At 44.3% G+C, this 21,046-nt stretch overlaps 1 protein-coding gene across 2 annotated transcripts in view; it reads right to left on the reverse strand.

Moving 5' to 3' along the window:
- Nucleotides 1-21,046, reverse strand: part of ALDH1A2 (aldehyde dehydrogenase 1 family member A2) — an 82,083-nt gene that overhangs the window by 47,103 nt on the left and 13,934 nt on the right. The window contains exons 2-4 of one of the 2 annotated variants that reach the window (XM_040599763.1): nt 20,259-20,361; nt 18,871-18,953; nt 13,207-13,324 (exon numbers count right to left, since the gene is read on the reverse strand). In XM_040599763.1, the coding sequence (XP_040455697.1) occupies nt 13,207-13,324; nt 18,871-18,953; nt 20,259-20,261 (204 nt within the window). In that variant the 5' untranslated portion in view covers nt 20,262-20,361. Of the gene's footprint in view, nt 1-10,523; nt 10,653-13,206; nt 13,325-18,870; nt 18,954-20,258; nt 20,362-21,046 lie in introns of those variants that run through there. The other variant, XM_040599764.1, reaches the window with a different exon arrangement.

The following is a 21,046-nucleotide window of genomic DNA, read 5'->3' on the forward strand; positions in this document are numbered from 1 at the left end:
AGTCTCATATCACCATTTCAGATGGACAAGTGAAAAAGCAGAGCGTGATTCTCACCTCTCATGGAAACAGCATCCCATAGACATCACAAAAGACAGAGAAGCCGTTAAGTAGCTGTGGTAAAGAAAGTGTGATAAGGACGAAAAGAGGAAGACCAACAGAACATCGAGCACTGACAGAAAAGGGGGTGAAGGCTTAGCCAGATCTCCTGCAAAACATGCGTGCATGTTTCTCAAGGTCCATGCAGGCCATTCAGGTACAGGACTGCTGCAACCATCTGTCACAACTGAAGAAACCGGGAGAGAATAAAATAACCCCCTTAATTTAATAATTTCTTAGTACTTTCTTAGCTACTCAAGAATAAACTATTTCTGTTACAGCTGAAAACAACCCACATAAGCAAATGTAAAACGTGTATGTTATGGTATACTGGTAAGTTTTGAAAATACCCAGTGGAATCAAGACACTGCTTTTATGCTTGCATGCAAAGAATGTTTAAAATAAACTCCAAATATGTTTCAAACAACAAAATTAGGTGGTTCCTTAAAAAAATAAAATAAAAATCTATGTATCCAACCAGCAGTTACATAACTGCCTTCTCAGATCAATTTGACAGTATACAGAAGTATTAAAGGCAGTTTAATTTCTATTTTAAGGACTTTTTACACTAGCAGAGTGGTAAATAAGAGTGAGGTGCAATGTCATAGGAGGTGCTTTAGTGGTTCAGCTGAAAAGACTTTACAGGATTTTTCAGCTAGCTAGAACACAATTTTCATCTAGGTCATCTTATAGTTAGGAAATGAAATTGCAAGTGCCCCTAAACCAGCACTAAAATCTAAGTGTGAAAATGGGTGATCTGGACTGTATCACGGAGAGGAAAAAACCTAGCATTTTTTGAGCACACGGGGATGAGAATTATCAGAGGCATATCACAATTTCTAGGTATAAGCTATGCAGGGAGGACAAGTCAGGCTGCAGAGCCAGGGGGAGCAGCTCTGTGTGCAAGGAAGAGAAACATCACACAACGCAGACCCAGGGATACAGAGGCGGTGTAGATCATGAAGGATAATAGCAGCAGTGAAGTACTGACTTCTGGATAAGAGCAACTGAAGTGACATTGGAGTGGCACTGAAGTGGAAAAAGAATACGAAGGCAGTAAGGCTGGTGCAAAAGTAACTGCGCATTAGTTCAACGAGAGCCGCACGGAGATAGTGTCTAAAGAGCAGAGTTTTCAGTGTCCTAATCTAAACAAGGTTTGATGTAGGCCTGTCAGGGACTAAAAAGCGTGTCTGAACCCCTGAGAAATGGTTACCACATAAATAATTTCAGCTTCATTGCTGGAGAGAAACATATGAAGAAGCCCTACTGTCTGGGATACTAAACTTCAAGAAGCAGATTTTTTTTTAAAAGAGGAAGTAACTTAGAAACTCCCTGCTTGAAGCTAGGAAATTAAAATCCACAGAATCAGCATGGAGGCTTAAGAATGTGAAAGAGTCAAAGACAATTTGCATTCCCAAGGCTAAAAACTGGAAGCACAGGCAAGAAAATAAATGGGATGGCTAAGCAGGAAGATACAAGAGGAAACGGAGGTGGGGGGGGGTGGGGGTGGCAGGCGGAAGCTAACTTTACAAGGTCACAACACACAAAATAAAAACTAAAAACTTAAAATGTAAGTAACACTAATAAAACAGCCAAGGGAAGCCTAAGTTACATAACTAAGCAAGTATAGGCTGTGGGAGAGTCGGTGGATTCTGAAAACAACCTGCCTATGAAAGGCATAAAAGGCAGACTGAAGATATTTCCAGAGGCGGCTGCTCATTTGGGGGAATCTTCATTCGGCTATACCACTGTAGATTATATTTCTGCCCAAAATTTAGTATGTTATAGGGCCAAGGGAAGAAAAGCAGAGCCACTAGTTTGAATACTAGACAATGATGTTCTGAGGAATCATCTTTACTAAAAATCTAACACTAGCAGTACCCTGAAGGCCATTCAAAGGGCATGTTCAAGACAAGGACTAATTGTGCTGCAAAAAGTTGAACTAAAGTTCCTGCAAAAAAACTCCAAATTGCTAATGCATCTTGTTTCTTCCAGTTTTCAAAAGATGAGGCATCAGGAACAGCACAAAAGGCACGAAGGACATCCCAGGGTGGTGGTGATGGTGATGATGATGTAGTAAGTGGTGGTTTTCCTGCTGAAGCATGAGAGAACAATGCCACAGCGCAGACCTGGAAGGACCTTCCAGCTGGAGAGATCCATTTCAGATTAAATGCAGACCCGAGGTTCTGACCAGCTCTTGCCACTTGAGGCCAAATTTGACATGCTGACCTATTCATAAGAAGGTAAGATCAGCTTTTACATGACAGGCAAATAATCTCAGTGTTTCCCTGAAATGATAAATAGCTCCGCTTTGGACATGAATCAGTCTCACTTTAGACTGAAGCCTTTACCTGTGTAAATGTATTTGGAATTTCTGTAGGGAAAGGCACCTCCTGATCATTTCTGAGTCAAAACTGAGGGCTTTTGTGCAATCACTGCTGGAGGACCAGAGCACGGTAAGAGGCCAGTGTCCCTCTGGCATCCTCTTCCCATCCAAGTGCAGCAAAGAGGCTGCAGCCTGTTCTGTGCAACACTTCCTATGTCTTTGTGACTTTCCAAATGGATTTTTCTAACTCACTTATTTTAAATTGGGGCACAGTGGAAATCCACATGGAAATTAGCGAAGTATATCCTTTCTATAACCGCACCACCTGCTGCCGGCTGCTCCACAGCTGTCCCACCAGCATCCGTTTCCATTCTGAGTTCAATTCAGAGTCTTCATTACCTATGAATCCCTGACAGATTAAGGTCTATATACTCTAGTGGTCAGCACGGTCCTTGTGTTTTAACCTCCAGCTGAGGTCAACTGAGATTGAGCTGACCTTAAACGTTTTCATTTGGGTCACAGAACGTTATGTGGATGGTTCTCTGAAGTATTTTCCCACTTCAGTCTAACAAAGCCACAGCGTATTATATTTCAAGTCATAAGGCAAAAATCTCGTTCACTAGGCTCTCTGGGAAAGGAACTGATGTCCAGTGACGTGAACAAGAATGAAGTCCTTCTTTTCTTTGGTCGGTTGGAGACTGTTTCAGCAACACTATCACAGCAACACCTTGATGTGGCTTCACATACAATACTTTTAGTAATGGAGTGCTCTTAAAGCTTAGTCACACTGCGTAACTCCGCCTTGATGTGCTGCATTTGTGTCACAAAGGTAGGTTGCTATTAAAAGTAGCTGAAGATGCTGGTCAGTAGAAATAATGGTTTTAGACAAATTCTGAAATACAGAACTTGAGTTTTGGAGAAAAACCAATTAGGTGTGTGCAGTCTGAACAGGAATTCTGCTATTCATTTGAGTAAGCACAAAAGTAATGAATGGCTGGGCGCTTAGATGGCAATAATTTTTTAGACTTCATCTTTCTCCATATGTTAATCAGTAGTAAGCCTTCACATAGCTATTTATGCACTTATTTGTGCTTGAGTAGGGATGCCAGCGCTTGTCTGAGGATTCCTCACTAGGGGACTGCACGGAACTGCAATTTGCTGAAGCTTTTTTAAGCCTTTGCACATCTGTGCTTGTATTATATTTACATTCCTTATAATGTTGTCTCTGTATAAATGCATTTTTTGTCTCTCATTTCTTTCAGCTGAACTAAGGTCGATGTTTTGGTTGCTTGTTTCAGAGAGTAAATTCTACTCTTTGAAAAGAAACAAACAGATAAAAAGTTGTATTTTTTTAGATATGGAGAGAATTAAACGATTTCAAAAAAATAAAGAGCAAAATGTTACAGGTCAGTCTTAGGGAAGATAGCTGCAAAACAGTAAAAGAAGAAATGTGACTTTATGCAGGATCAGACTAAGAATTTATGATATGGACCACTGAACTCATCTTTTGTCATTTATCTCTGTAAACCTGTGAGATTTTTTGGAAGATAGTTAGTCAAATGAGGAGCCAAGATGAATCAGTGGATATAATTTATTTAGACTTTAAAAAGGCTTTTGATGATAAAGTCCTTAGCAAGAGGCTATTAAGGAAAGTTAGTAACCATATGGTGAAAGATAAAGTCCTGCCATGGATTAAAAAGTGGTTAAGAGATAAGATAAAAAAGACTGGAAATAAATGGATAATTCTCCCTGGAAAGAGGTTAATAGCAAGGTGCCCCTTAATTACTGTGACTAGCAATCGATATCTTGGTTCACCTGCTTTTGCAGATCATTAATAGTAAGGTACATAGTTTGCAGATAAAAATATTCAGACTAGTGAGAGTACTGAAGAAAGTATCACTAGGGCCAAAGTGAAAAGGCATTTGGGCAACTCAAGGGTAGATGAAATATGCCAGAGGTAGTAAATGCAGAGCAAAGCCTGTTGGAAGGAAGGGTTCAATTTACTTTTAGATGCTGGTATGTTCCCAGCGACTTGCAGCGCCCATGGACAGCTCATCGAAGGCAACTGTTAATGTGCATTGTAGAGAAGGGAAGACAAACGGATACAGTGGCCGTGCTGTGTGGTGCTCCCAGGAGCAAAGCAGGTCATGGCAGTGAGTAACTTCAGACTTTCAGAGCCCATTACGGTCTGTCGGGAACAATTCTGCACGGAGAGGGAGATGGGCGAGCTGAGCAGAGATCATCAAGAATTTGTGGACTGTTGGGCTTTATTGAAAAATGCAGATACCTCAAGACAGCAGTTTAATATGGAAACATACCAGATTGGTGAACTTCTGTCCTTCAGAAACATTTCCCACAGAACAGAATGGAGAATAAAAGAGGGAATTTTTTTTTTTTTTTTTCCACATCAGATTGAAAGTGTATGTTCCAGACACATTGTCCCAACTCAATAGTCCAATAGTTAGGGTCAGTGCCTGGACAGCCACCAATCTTTGATCAAATCCTTGCCCTGTCTGACATAGTGAGTATTCTTGGAGCAGAGATCTGAATCCTACTTTTCCTCGCTGAGTGTGCTGTGTACTGGGCTATCAAGTTGGTATCTCTCAGGCCTCATAAATACAAGTGAATCATCCAACAGGAGAGAACGTGAGACTGTTTCCAAGGATAGCCAAAGGTGGATAGCGTCCAAAATCGGGACCTAGCCACCACCAGAAATCAGGGATCCACAGTCAAGTTTCTGCCCTGTTTCCTTCAGAGCAGGCGTGTGAACGTGGCTACTCTTCAGCTGGGGCAAGTGCTCTATTACCAACTTGGTTTTGGTGTGCAAACAAATACACACACCTTTTGCATTGGAATACTTTTAATCGTAAACATTTTTGCAAAGATGAGAAAAACTCACTGCATAGCTCTTATCTTTCAGTGTATCATTTGACCTTACAGACTGGAGAAAGAGACAAAAATTTCCCCCAAGCCAGCAATACTGTATTGTACAGCTTGGGTGTGTCAAAGCAGTCTGTATTTTCCCTAAAGACTCAGTCGTTTCCTAAAAACTCAGCCCCACAAGACGTCACTGCTACAGCAGTTACCTGCTCAGTAATGCAGTAGTTATCCAGCCGTGGCCAGTTTCAGCCTGGTAGTTTCTGTATTTTTAATGCTCTTAAATTAACATGGTTTTAGCAGCTGTATTGGAGTAAGCAAAGGCAGGGGACTGAACATGCATAAGACTACAACTATTTTGTGGTCCCTCACACAGAAGCTGGGTAAACTGGGTTTGTGCAGAAAACCTTCAAGGTTGGGAGGGAAAAAAGAATCCTATAGTCAGGCTGTTAATTGGAAGGAAGTACATAAATAGTTTGCAATTGATACATGGGTTGATGGCTTGTAATACTAGCTACAAAGTAAACGCTCTAGAAGAGAATTCAAACTGTAGATTTAAACAAAAGTAAATCTAAATACAGTAGATACCCTTCATACATGATGATACAGAGGGACACACCTAGTGTCAGCATCAGATGCTGAAGTGTTCCACCACGGGGTAAGGAGCTGTTCTTGCTGCCTACTCTTCATGCAAACGTCTCTAATTTTCTGTGCCCTGTCTTTTGTAACCAGACGGCGCTTGCTGAGCTGACCCAAAGGCCAGCTGATCTCTTCAAGTCTCAGTCACTGAATCTGACTTCAGGAGGCATTAAAGGAGTGAGCTCATTCAGGGAAAGACTGGTGGGAAATGGCACGTGTCATTGCTTAGCTAAGTTTTGCCAAAGCTCATCTTTAGTTGAAAAAACCGGCAAAGGTTCTGCATATTATTCTAAATAAAATAGATTCCCTGCCTCCTACCTTAATGTCAGTCTAGAATTTTATCTGGAAAACATGTGCTGGAAATTGTGGCAAAAATAATTTTTAATGGTGTTCTGCATCATTCATTTCTGGGCGATGCCAAGAAAGCATAATGGGAATTAAAATACAGAAACTTAGTTACAAAACAGTTCAAACTCAAACGCTTATCATACGAGAATTAGAAATGTATTTGCTAGTTCTTGTCTGCCCAGTTGCCTACGCTTAATTAGAACTGCTGCCTACAGCTTTCTGCTGCAGTGCTGGGTAGTTTCCCTGCTCTGTGTTTAGAAACTGACCTGATTTTAGCCTGTGCTGTAAGAGTAGTAGCAAACCCTTTTACACAAGACAAAAAAATACGGTTGTCAGCCAGTTCACAGGCTACTACTACAGAAACAGTTCTCTACCTCTTCCCCACCACAGCGCTACAGCTTCACCCCTTCAGAGCAACTCTGTAAAAAACTCTCAAAGCCACAGTTCTTCAACTTTTCCTTATGCTAAAGTTCTTCGACTCCCTCTCAGGCTTAAATCAATTGGCAAGCAAGAAACAAAACTTAAAACATCCAGTTGGACTGGTGTCCCCAGCACGGTGCAAACTGAGCATGTTTGCCCGCTGCCAGAGCTCGGGGAGGGCAGAACCACAGGGTCCTCATTTTATACTGAGCTGCCTTCTAAGGTCAACGTCACTTATGAAACCCACTATGAAAATACTTAGTAAGTCAGATTTGATTATGGCACAAGGACGGAAGGATATCCACATCCTGCAGAAACACCGTTAGCCCCTCAAACGGAGATGGCAAGAGGAGGACGCTGCAAAGGGCTCAATCCATTGGGCTGACTCCATCTCTACTGTCAGGTACTTGGGAGACGCTCAAGTCTCGGGCATGAGACTGGAGTTCCGTAAGAGCCTGGAAGAGGGAGGCATCTAATACCAAGCTGGGAACCCTCTGATCACCCTCAGAAGCTCTCAGGTTCTGGGAGCCACCAGCTCAGGGGTGGGCTTCCTGTACAGAACACGTTAACAACCTGGCCTTGCTGGACGCCATGCTACGGCTTATCTCACACGTCTGATCACGCGTCCAGAGCAGCCCCTTCTGGGAGAGTTTCTGGCATAAAGCTGACATTTGTAGAAGTACGACTTGTTGCCGGGGAGAAGGCTGGATCCCCTTCCTACCTACGCGCTCCCTTACGTATGGAGCACAGCACGTGCCCGAGAAGGGCTCGCTGTGCCACGGGGCTGCAGAATAACCCAATTCCTGCAATACTGGAAGGTCACCTGTTCTGCAGACGCAGTCCCTCCCCGAATGTTAATGTTAAGAAGTAGAGAATTAAAGAGTTACCCCAAGGAAAAGAGATAATCTTGCATGTAGCAGTTTTAGTACTTGCCAGCCACAAAGAAAAGCTTAACCCTGTGTGCCTGAACACTCGTCTTCATGCCTGCTTCGCAGCCTTTTCACCAGTTCTTACTACTCACATCTGAAACACTTTATTTTCACAGAGATCATGCCAAGGTATTAAAAAGCTGGGAAAAAATATTTCTAATGGCTGTTTTTTTAAAGAAGGACAGGCTGACTCCCAGTATTGAAATCACACTAGATACTGCTGCACATCTTACATAAAACCATGGCATCATAACTTTTCATCACTAGCAACATTTTTTTCTGAGCAGTGAAGAAGTGCATTGCCTCTATGTGCCACATCAGGTGTACAGGTCGGAAGGACCTAACGCACGGATTTCTGCTCACTGCAGTAAACCTACCAGACTATTTCAAAAGTTGCAGCAATTCTGGTAAATAATCAAATACATGAAATTTACATGGGTGGTATTTGTTTTGTTGATGTTCTTGGAAGGAGCCTTCATAGTAATTCCAAGGACAATGTAGTGTTTTAGATTAATGAATCATAAATTTACTTTTCTCCAGTACATACTAAAAATCTTTATCAAATCTCATTCAGGCATTCCTGGAATTTTAACGTGATCCATCCTACCAAAACTGTTGCCTAATTTTAGAATTCTAGAAATGGCAATTAATTGGCAAAACGTATTTTAAAATTACTTCACTCAGTTTAAACGTTCACAGGTACCTCTATTTTTCATAACAAATTAACTCCCAAATGGTTTAAGATTTTACATTCAGAGACAGCTGTAATAAAGAGTTCAAGAATTCTGTGTCCTGGTTGTGTATTTAAAATTCTCAGCTAACAAGCAGGAGAGAGGCTGCTAGGAATGCTTACAGATGTCCAATTTTACAAGCTTTGGGATTGTTGGTGGAGGGTTTTTTGTTTTGTTTTGTTTTTTTTCCCCCAAGTGCTTTAGTCTAATGTTATTTATTGTTTATGGAAGTTGTTTGTCATTTAAGACATGAAGAGACCACTCCCCCCAAAAGAAAGAATCAAGTTGCAATCCATTATTTCATTTTTGATTGTTTTTCTTTGTAATAGGTGGGAAAGTGGATCCTGGATAAAAGTCCTGCCCAAGACAAGACTCCAAGATGAAGACTCCAATTATCTATAAATCACTTGTATTTCCTGCAGAGAAAGAGAAAAAGGAGGGAAGAGCGAGACAGACAGAAAAACAGAGACAGAGGATATGCCAAGTGAAATATTTGATACCTGTCCTAAACCAAATTTCTCTCAAAGCAGCCAGGAGTTACCTGATACCTCAAAACCAAGCTTAGTGGAAGCATGTTGCCCGTTTTGATTTTGGCTTAATTTTGAAATAAAATCATTTTACTTGTTCCATCAGCATAAAATGTGTAACATCTTACATATTTCTGAGATGATAGCACTATATATGCTGAATTACTAAAGGTGACTATCCAGTTTACATTCTCACAGACAGGAAGAGGTGATTGCTGACGACTGTTACCTTTTTCAAAGATTTTTAGAACCCATTCTCTAGTTTTTGCACAGAGAAATGCAGGTACACTTATTAATGCAAACAGTGATACTACTCCCAAGTTGTTATCTACTGAACACTCCTGAAGCACATTTTACACTGAAACCAGCAACAAACAACATTCATGCCAAATACTGTTTGCACAGTGAGATTGCTCCCAAAGTGTAACACAACATCAAATAACTACTATTTGTTCAAACTCTTCATTTAAACTATCTGCAAAGAAATCATATGCAAGAAACCATATGCATCTTTTAATTTGCATATTGCAGGCTGCATTAAAATGTAATGAAATCTAAAATAGTTGACTTTTGTCTGAAACATTCTTCCAGAACATGCAATTGCTGTAGCAAATTAGAGGACAAATTAGTTTTGGCACCCGCTTAAAAAAAGAGAAAATATGAAAAGCTTTTAAAGTGATGATATGGAGGAAAAATTTACACTACATCGGCCAAAATGAGTTTCCTATCAGCTCTAAAGCTCCTGAAGTTGTATTTCCAGTAGATAAAAATGTTATCACCTTTTTCCAGTCCTGATGTGCTTATTTTCCTATTAAGTTACTCAGTAATTAGAAACAAAGTCTGACATACTGTAATCTGTTTACACAATACATTTGAAACCCTTCTCCAAACATTTTTAACTAAAGATGCAAAGATTCAAAATACATAAACGAATTTTAAAACTTAATTTGCACTTGCAAACAAACGACTGTTGTTAAAGCCCACTTTAATTGACAAAAACAATTTAGTCCCGTATGGACCCTGCTAGGTCTGTTCTTAACCCTCGCTTTATGAAAATTAGTCTTAAAGGGCAGCAGGGGAAAACATGCCCTCCTGCAACATCGTGCAAGGGTGTATTCAAGTACCACGGAAGTTAGTAGGGCGACCTGTTCCAGTGCTGGAACAGCCTGGCAGTATTAAAGAGTCCTCCAGGAATCGTAAAAGTGTCCCTTGGGCACACAGGGTAATTCAGGAAAGAAAACATTTTAATTTTCCGATGAAGATATACAGGTATGTATAGGAACTTCTCCTGAAGTACATCAAAAGCAGCTGAAACATATTCGAGAACTAATGATTTTGCACTGAAAATAAACCCCAGCAGCTCCGTAGAAAATACTACATTTAAAGACAAGTGACAAAGCCAGTCCCAGCAGATCTAATTTGCTTTTCTATTATCCTGTGGGTTTTCAGATGATTACAGGGCTAAAAATCTTGTTTCCTTTATTACAGAGTCGAGGCAGTCTTTTAGTAGCTTTTTTTATCTCTAGACTCAAGTTGGGTAGGGCAGAATGAAACTGATTTTAAGCAAAAATCCCCCCTTTGGAGGGAGCGTGGTGAATTTCCCTGCTAGAACAAACAAATACAACTTACCTTGGTGTATTTGATTTCAAGGTTGAGAGTGGGAGAAGGCAGCAGATGCAGAGATGCCATCAGAGCTGCAGGATCTGCCTTCACCTCCCCTGGCATCTCAATTTTACTGGAAGTCATAGTCTTGGGGGGGAGGGGGGGGGGGAGGGGGGGGGAGGGGGGGGGTTTATAGTACCACCGAGGCCCCCGCTCTGACCTGATGTTGTGTTTTGGGCTGCCCCCCCCCTCCAACGCCCCGCGCTGGAGATGCTGCTCTCGCCCGCTGTATATAGGCAGGTGTCACGCCGGGGCCGCTCCCATTGGCCGCGGGGCAGGGGCCGGGGCCGGGGCCGGGCCGGCCTACCCAGGGCCACGGCGCGGCCCCGCTCGCTCGCCCGCGCAGCCGCGGCCCCGGCGCCGGGATTCCCCCGCCGCCCCGGGGGGGGCAGCACGGCCGGCGGGGGAGCGGGGGCAACGGAGCTGCTGCGCTGCTGCCCCCGTCCCCGACTGCCCCGTGCCGGGCTAGGAGGCGCCGCGTCCCCGAGATGCCCCGCCCGGGCACACCGTGCCTGGCAGCCCCGGCCCGCCGCCGCCCGGGGAGCCCCGTGGGGAGCCCTGGCAGGGGAGCCCCGGCCGATGCGGAGGGGTGCGCGTGTGTGGGGGTGCAGCGAGGAGGGGGGGCGGCCCGCCGGCGGCATCGCCTCGCAGTGCGGCCCGGGGCGGGGGGCACCCAAGGGCGCGGGCAGCCCCCGGCGGGTCCCGGGCCGCCCCTGGCGGGTCCCGGGCCCGCTGGGGCGAAGCCTCCGCCTCCAGCCCGGCGTGTCCGTGTCCGCTCCGCGGGCCCCGCCGCCCCCGGCCCTCCTTCGGCTCTATTTTTGCGCCGGCTGCCAGCGCAGCGCCCGCGCCGCCCCGGAGGGATGCGCCCCCCCCGGCCCGGCACTACCTGCCGCCCCGGCGGCGCCATCCCCGGCCGCCTGCTGCCCCCTGCCGGCCGGACGCCGCCCTGCAGCGGCTGCCCCCCGGCAGCGCCCCCCAGCCCGGTCCCCCCGCCCGGCCGTGCCCCCCGCGCTCCGTGCCCGGCTTCCCGCGGGGCCGGGGGCTTCCCCGGGCCGTGCCCCTCGGGCGGCACTGGCTTTGCCGCGGCTGCCCCGGCCCCCTCCGCCGCCCCGCGCCCCCGGTCCCACGCGCCCCCCCGGCCCCGCCCGCGCGGAAGCCTCGGGGCAGGGTCTCGTGCGGCGGCGGCACCCGCGAGCCCCCGCTCCCGCATTCCCCGGCCAGGAGGAGCCGGTGCCCGCTGCCAGGGCATGGCCCCCAGCCCAGCTGCGGCCGCCTCTGCTCTTGAAAGTTCTTTGCAAAAGGAAGAGGCCTGAAGGGCAGAATAATTTGTTCAAGCAAAAGCCACCTGTTCCCCTGTTCTCAGCTACTATTATTTTTTCCCTTTGGGGGGCGGGGGGGGCTTAGCATGAGGCCACACGATGCAACAGGCAGGGGGTGCCGTATGGGGGGCTCACCCGCGCACTGTGTCACCGCATGTGCAGCGAGCGGTAGGCACACGGTGGCCATCCGCCCCAGCTGGCTGGATGAAATGACCAACAGCTTGAGCTTGCACCTTGACTGGGCATCAGAAATTTATGGTCAAAGCCCTCTGCTCTTCCAGGCAGCAAGCACGTGAAGCCCAGACCATTTTTCATTAGGCAAAATCAATGAAGTTCTGCTTACTGATGCAAATACTCCCAGCGTTTTGAAACGGCTCCTATGTCATGTTTTGAAGTTATCACATTGCAGACAGATAAACAGAGAAAGGACACCAAAGCTACAGCTGTCTGAAGTCGGCAAAACAAAGCAACAAGAAATATACCACATGACCTGGTTATTGACTTAGTCAAGAGTAAACAATGGGACCCGGCCATGTTTTGATTTTGTTACAAATTTGTTGATTCCATATATATTCCCTGCTCCATATTTTACAAATTCATGGACAATTGAAAAGACTGTCCTGGTGTTCTCCTGGTGTTTGTACAGGAGCACGGGACAAAGGTTGCTCCTGCGCAGGCAGGCAGTGCAAGATCTAGAGCGCCAGGTAAGTAATTCCAGGGTTAACATGCCTATCTCTGTAAATTTCCAGCTCAATAATGAAGAAGACAACTGCAGATTTTGCTTTCTTTCATTTTTCATCTTTTTTTTTTTCTTTCTCCCCAACAGAGGAAATGGATCCATAATACTCTGCTGTAATGTGACATGCAGAGCCGTCAAACTGTGACACTTGGGATGAGTGAGACTTTTAAACGTCAGAAATTCAATTTTTAATGGCACACTGGCAACCTAGACCTAACACTTCATCACAAGGATGACACCTTCTAAAAGCTGTTTTAAAATAAATCAGAGTGGGGATGTGCTCCTTTAAAAAGAGACTGCATTTAAAGAAGTTTCAGGAAGGAGGAAACAGTTTCATTATTAAATCAAGTCAATAAAGTTGAGGAGATTTGGGTGAGAAGGGATTCCGGTGCATGTGGAGACGCAGTTCAAACCCACATAATCTGGAGCTGCTTAAGCAACCTCCACCAACCACTTTTGGTACAAACCACACTCCCTTTACATGTAAAAGCAATTCACTTTGCGAACTCAGTGGGTGCCAAGCACCCCTGGGCTAACCACGCCTGGCCGGCTTTCCCCAGGGGGGACCGGCACCGCACGGCACCGCACTTACCGTGCTGCGGGCTCCTGCGCTGCAGCCAGCCTCACTGGGCTCCCCAGAAGGATGTGGCGGTCCTGTGCTGTCGCTCTTCCCAACGGCCAGTGACCAGCCGAGGCTCCTCTTCCACCATCTGGGAAGACAGAGATGTAGGCTTTAGTGCCGGGGCCGCAGGAGGGTTCTCGTCGCTTACACCAGTAGCTTTGCCAGACAGAATTAGGAGCAAGGTCCATAACACCGTGCTGGGCACGCTCTGGATCCAGCTGGTGAGCTGGGCACGCTCTGGATCCAGCCCGGTGAGCTGGGCACGCTTTAGGATCCAGCCCGGTGAGCTGGGCACGCTCTGGATCCAGCCCGGTGAGCTGGGCACGCTTTAGGATCCAGCCCGGTGAGCTGGGCACACTCTGGATCCAGCCCGGTGAGCTGGGCACGCTTTAGGATCCAGCCCGGTGAGCTGGGCACGCTCTGGATCCAGCCCAGTGAGCTGGACACGCTCTGGATCCAGCCCGGTGAGCTGGGCACGCTTTAGGATCCAGCCCGGTGAGCTGGGCACGCTCTGGATCCAGCCCGGTGAGCTGGGCACGCTTTAGGATCCAGCCCGGTGAGCTGGGCACACTCTGGATCCAGCCCGGTGAGCTGCTTCAAGGAACCAGCCCAGCACTGGCTGCTTTATGATAGCAAAACCTCATGGCTTCAAATCCTGCAAGTGAACATTTAATATTTAATTCAATTTCTTCATGGAAGGGATTACTACCCTTATTGACTTGGACATAAGGACAATAACTAAGTAAAAACAATGAATACAGCAGTAAACCAATTAATTTGTGAAAGAAAAAAATGGAGTCCAACAACTGCCAAGAGGTGGAAGAACAGAAACAAGACCAGAGGTTCAGCCCAAGTTCTGTGGTCCCTAAACACCTACAAAGGGCAGAGAAACCACTTACTCTTACTGCAGTCCTGTAGTTTCTAGGTTGATTTTTGTTGGCTTTTGTGTGTGTGTGTGTGGATTGGCAGTACTAAATCAACAGGCAATTAAGTCAGACTTGCTTATTTTCTCTCACATAGAATCATTTAGGTTGGAAAAGACCTTTAAGATCATCAAGTCCAACCGTAAAGCTAACACTGCCAAGTCCACCACTAAACCACATCCCTAAGTGCCACAAACTCCTACTTAGGCAGCAAATCAGGAAACAAACATGTTCTGTTTCAGGCTGTAATGACACAGATACCACCGTCTTCTCACTTGGTGAAGACATGGCTGTCAAAAAAATGAAGAGCAACCAAGTGACTCTGTTCCTTACTTTAGTGTTAGAATTTAGGCTAGTATATAGCCAAGATCAAAATAATTCCTGAAGAGTTTTATTTTTATATTCAGATCAATCTGAATGTATAATTTGAAGAAATAACTTTGTTTCATTTACAAGGCTGAATTTCTCCACCCGCCCCCAGCACCTGGTATTACTTCTAGACAAGGATATAAACGTTGCTTATACCAGCACCACCTGATGGAAACAGGACCTTTGGTAGCTGGAGAGGGTGCAAACGACAGAGCTGTGGTGTTGAAGACAATGCAGATGTAATTAAGGCATTCCTGAGTTGTTCAGTCAGAGCACTGGTATTTTTCTGCTCTATACTACTGCGTCCCCATTGCCTAAAGGAAGTCATAAAACTAGAGGACGGGGTGAAATAATTTCTATCTCAAAAACCTCTTTTAGCTGTGCCAAAGCATATACTGGTGCACCCTGAAACAGACAGTGGCTACAGCAACTCCCCGGACACGAGCTCTTCGCTCTTGCGACTTCAGACCTGTGCATGTTTCTGGTGCTCCTTGGTGAGCTCCGGGCTCCCAGCACCTTGTCACACACGTGAAGGAGCTGAATCACACCATTCTGACAGACGCTGCGAGTGATTCATTTCAAGATCAACTTCAAAACCTGCTCCCCAAATTATTTCAATCTGACTCGTAAGGGTTTTTTATGTATTTCTCTCAGCAGTCCTGCTACCATTTAGCAAAGATATCCCTGGTTCCTCACACAAATTCTGTATTGATTGAGAGAGCTTACTCCTCCGTACCCTTCGCCTCCTGCCTCAGGAAATGTCCCTTCCTATTTCCCAGGTGCTTTAGAAATCACTTTTGGAAGAAAAATAGGGACCGACTGAAACTTTACAAAGTTATTTTTCAGCTCAGATTTCCACTTAGGAATCTGAACTTCATTTTCTGATAGATACAGTAAAAGCTTCAGCCTCAGGTGTCCTATTTTAATTGCCTGCTATTTTCATTACTGACCATGATGGCAGCAAATGCTCTTCAGGAGATACTTGTATTTTAATTTATCTGCAAACATAAATCACACATTATAGCACTTTTTTCCTCTAGGTTAATTGAATCAATTCTCTAAATGTCTCTAAGCCTGATGATCTGAAAGAGGCTCACTGTTTGAAATCTCTTAAGAATTATGGCCCTTGAATTGTGTGCAGGATGGTATCAGTCCCTGCTCCAGACAGAGGTATTTTATACATCCAAGGTAAAAATACTGTTATACACATAAGCAGTATTAGCTGTAAAGCAACCCTCACAATACAATGATAACCCTAAAAAATATTATTTCAGAAATTATTCAAGTATCCCAGTGAATTGTCTTAATATTATAAATCTTATTAATAATTGTTTAAGAATTAGTCTGGATATAAGTTTGAAAGAAACAAAATACATCTACTTTTATTTTCCTTATTACATTATCTTCAATGTAAAAAATAAAATAAATGCTGATATCAAGAATAACCATTTTTATTACTGAAAATCCAGGAAGAGCTAATGAAGAAATGATTTCACATAATTTTTACTAAAAATTAGTGAAATGGATCAGTTTTCTTACCTGTGATACTGGCCATTTTATAGGCAGTAGAACTGTTAATTGCTGCTATGGTAAATTCAGTCCTAAATTGCAACTCAAACGTAAGGATTTAAGCAAGCCACAAATAATTCAGTGACAGTGACAAAGCAGAATATGCTTGGAAAGACTATCAGTGTTTGACTTTATAATTGGAACCGTTTCAAAAACAAGTATTATAGTTTCAGTCAACAGTTGAAATGCAATGTGTCCCTCACCAGAGGGTTGTGCAGAGGCTGGTTTGGCCGGGCAGTGAGCCTGGGGTGCCACTGCTGCAGTCTGCAGGCTTCCCGACACCCTCCAGCTGCTCCTCGGCTGGTCACCACCCTGCGCACAGCACCTCACAGCCGTGGGGTGCTTTAGCCCAGTCTCAGCAAAATCGCCCCGTCTCCTCCCACGGAGAACACAGGGCAGCGCGTGGCAGTGCCTTGGAGCAGGCTGCAAAGGCGGCGTGCCGCTGCCAGCCACATTATAGGCAAAGGGCGCTTGCCTGTAGGGGTTCTATTCTGAATTTAAATACATAAAAAAACACCTTTCTATTTTGAATGTCTCTTCAATTTACCTGTTTGAATTTATTATTTGTAAAACACATCAAACCTCAAATGGATTGACCCTCTGCTAATGTATATCACCTAATGAATGGATGCAATTAACTAATTCATATTGGAATATTGCACTTTCCAGATCACATTTATCATCACTAAATGTGTGATCTAGTTTGCAAGTTTAAATTTTTTATTATTACCCTTTAAACTAAAGAAATAAGTCTTATATTTAATTACCTGAACTTACATATTCAATTAATAGCTTCATTACCTTAATGAATATAGATACCGCATAGAAGTAACAAAAGATTGCTGCCTGGGTCTGCTCCTAAGCACACCCTATAAAGGGTCTGCTATGAACCTCAGAACAATTTTTTTCAATTAAAAAGTCTTGACTGGGGAGTTCCAAAGGAATGGGGCCTGGCAATCCAATATACTTATACAGGAGCCCGAGATAAATTTATCTTCTATATTGGTATTATTTAATATGTAAAAGGAATCCCAGAAGCAAAGCTTATGTTTCTGGAAAGGCAGATGATTTAGACTTTCAAATCTGAATCGTTATGAATGAAAGGGAAATAAAAGAATGAAAAATAGGCAGACTGGCACCTCACCTGCTAAAGGACAAGGGATGAGTGTTTGGAGCACAGATGGAAAACAAACGCTCCTGTTGCGGGAGAGGGGACAAAGCCCCGGGAACAGCAGCTCTCACGGTCGGGTGGGAGACAGCTGAAGGCAGGTGGGTCAGCAAGTCAGGTGCGGGAAACACTCTCACTTTCCTGATGGTAATTAGGTTTCAGGACCACGAACTGGGTGTCGTGTTTAGCTCCATCTCTTTGCCCAACATGCCGCTTGGCCTTTGTGTGCCAGCAGAGTCAAATCTGTCGTTATCTTTGGCTTTCATGTTAAATCTCTTTTATTAATTAGGTAGGCTCAGATCTCCTGCTCTTCACAACCTTACAGGTGACCATAATAAGGCTCAGAGGGCCTGTTGCTATAGGGAATCTGTGCCCTGTAGAAAGATGAAAGGTTTTGACAACGTATCCCATTCGGGTCAAGAAAACATAGGGCTTAGATAACTGCAAAGCCCATTATACTTTCAAGTCTTCTTCATGCTGCATAGACGTATTTGCCAAGGTATCTTTTGTTTTTAATAGCAAAGCTGAATTTAAAATTCTGAGCTCCATTTTGAGGGCTTTTTATAAGGATTTTGAAAGAGTTATTTTAAAAAGAACATGCTGTCAGTAATCTTCACTGATATTTATTCCTCGTGTATGTGAACTGTTCGAGAAAAGGCAACATGCAGAAAAAAGGGCAGGGAACTGGCTGCAACAAAGCATTTCTCTGTACTAAATCCATCTACTCCTTAAAAGCAAAACTCTTCTTGTACTGAAAGAGTCTTTTTCCAGATGCATTCAGAAAGTCAGACCTGCCCGTCCTGTAGCCCCCAGATAAGCCTCTACTGGAGCTGCACCCAGCACCATCAGCGGGAAGCACAGCCTGGGCAGCAGATAACGGCGGAGCATGGAACCGTCTGCACAGCATTTCCCCGACACTTCCACGCTTGGCCAGCACTGACAGTCCCGTCACGGAGCCCTTCGGCGTGGAATGTTATCTGTGCCCCACAATGCCAGGGCGTTAAACGGGCTTGGAAACTCTCAGGGCCTATGTTATACACAGGCACATCTGTTCGATGAATCTTAAGATTTATTATTGGCAACTATATAACCCTCTGTAAGGTATATACGTGTAGTAACACCAGCATGCAGAGGCCCAACGGTGTACCCAGCCAAGCAAGAATAAAGAAAAGCTTTGGGTCCTGCTTTAGGGAAAGTCCAATTTAATTCTCCCTGAAGCCAGCATCACCACCAGCGGCAGACTCCACGAGCTTTGCAGCAGGCCTTAAAGCTTACTGGGAAAAGGCCTGAAACACACCTGCGTGGCGTGGGCTTGATCTTATTTCATGATCTAGACTGAGATGTTTTATCTGGAGACCGGGATCACAGAAACAGGGAAGAAAGAACAAAGACATTCTTGAGGGGTCACCTTGTGTGCCCTGCCCCTCCCCCAAGGTGGGCGCCCCAGACCTCAGCTGCACACCACAGATGTGTGCCCCCCCGAGCACTTCTTCACCAGGGACTGCAGCAGAGACAGAGGGATGGCCAGAAAAACAAGGACTAAAGAAAATGGCGGTTTCTGTATGCAAAAAGCTTAGAATTACAGTGGGCTCAGATCTTCCTCACCTGAATTTTTTTCCTTTGAGTTCCCCAGCAGCAGGATCAACCCATAAAACAGAGAACGTCCTGCAAGGACCACGCAGCAGTTTCTGTATGAAAACATAAATATAAATTAGGCAGAGGCATTTGACCAGGGACATGAATTACAGTAGATGTACGCATTCAGACTTTGTCAAATTCAACTAAAATCAGCAGATTTAGACTTAAAAATAATTTGGCCCATATTATTACAATACAAAAAAATATATGGTATATTTATAGCCTTGGTCTCTCCAGCTGTGTTGGTTTAGGTTTTATTACATCAGTAATAACAATTTATGTGATACTCTGAATAATGTGCTGTTAAAAATTCAGCACAGTATATACTCTTACCCATGGGATTTAAACTGTGGGAGCTATGTGTATTATTCTCTACGTTCCTATTTCTATAGGAGTGAAGATTACTATAAAAATGGTTGGGTTATATACACTGTGTGAATTCCGGCTCTGCTTGAATCCAGGTGAAGAGAAGAAATAGTTCAGTCCAGATTGCCTTGGGGTAAGGGTCCCAAGGGCTTAGTCTTGCAGTCTAAGGTTACACTGATCACACATTCAAGCATGAACAATAATATCAACATGCTTTTTGATGTCTTTAAAGAATGCAAATAGATTTGCGAGGCATAACCTCCCTTAACAGAATACATTTGATGCTTCTACGGTGTATCAGCTGTGTTGGTGTGCCTATTGATTTTATTCTTTACACCAGTTCATCTGACTTTCCTGGCAGAGCAGTCACAGTGACAGTTTTGTAGTTCTCATGATCACCCCTGGAGGACTCTTGAAAGACCAGTGGATCAGTGGTACGTTTCCTATGTTCTAATTTGCCAGCATTAAGATCGGGTTCAGTGAAAAACTAGCACTTCACTAACTGAACATGCGAGTTCTTTGGTGGAAACACTGCACAGCTCCAGCAACTAGTTTCTGTTTAACTTAACAATTTCTCTTGAAGTCTTTCCTACTGACAATTCATTTTAGGACAGTTCCTCATGCTCAGCCCACCTAGCATTTGGTTCTTCAGCAAGGCAAATAATTCTTTTAGCTTTTTTAGCTGTGGAGTTAGCCACCTTGAAGGCTACTTCTATATTTTCATCCTCTATAGCTTTACTTACTCTCTTGCAGGACTCCTCTGGTGATGGAATTTGGAAAAGTTTATATTATTACTTCCACATTCTTGGCAAAACCTTGGAATCTTTTTGGTCAGCTCTGTTGCAGTTCAACATTTAATATGACAGAGTTTATATTCTTTCTGCGCTCCTTGCTTAGGTACAACTTCCATTTTTGAAGGATGTCTGCCTTTTCTGCCCCCAGATGACACAGCTGTCCATACTTATGGGTGGCACTGCCAGTATCCTTACCATTATGGCTCTGGGAACAGGGCCCAGGTGAGGGAGACCAGGAGAAAACAGTCATCACTGGATTTTCTTTCCATTGTTCAACCAGGTGGTCCATTGCATGTGACTAAAAGGCAGTAACATGGAACAGGGTTCACATGGGTTAGTAATTAAGGTCAAAGCTTTCATGGGGTTTGTCTGTACATGTTACTTGTCTTTCTTGTAATGCTATGTGCATACCTGTTAGATTTTGGGTCTCTTTAGAACCTCTTTATGAATAAAAGAAGAAACTTAATTCAAATTTTCTGTGCTGCCCCCTTTTCTATTTGAAAATTATTCCAAAGTGCAGCAGTGACTTTAAACTGCTGATTTTCAAAAGCTGGAAGGATTTACCAAGGAAGCAATCATCCCCTACGTACTCTGTTCTTCTACACTTTCTTAGAGTATCTGATTGAAATTGGTTATGGAGCTGAGGAGGACCTTTGGTCACACTTAGCATCACAGTTCTTATTCATGGAGTTAAATCATAGGTTTCTAGAAAGTATTGAAGAGGAGCTGAAAAAAAGCAAATGTAAAATATACATAGTTGTGTCACCCTGTAAAGACAGAAAATTGTTATAAGGAAAGCAATGTGATCTGGGCAAGTGAGCAGGGGTTTCTGTCTCTGACCAGTTACTGCCCTGTTGTTAGCTGGTGTGAATGCCTTCATGCTTGTTACGAGACTAAACTAAGAGGTCTCTGCATGCTACTTTGTAAGGGAGACGTGAATCTGCATAAGAAAAAGACCTGCTATGGACAAGCAACTAAAAATT

The sequence above is a fragment of the Falco naumanni genome, chromosome 7 (genome assembly GCF_017639655.2).
Source record: "Falco naumanni isolate bFalNau1 chromosome 7, bFalNau1.pat, whole genome shotgun sequence".
NCBI classification, from domain to species: Eukaryota; Metazoa; Chordata; class Aves; order Falconiformes; family Falconidae; genus Falco; species Falco naumanni.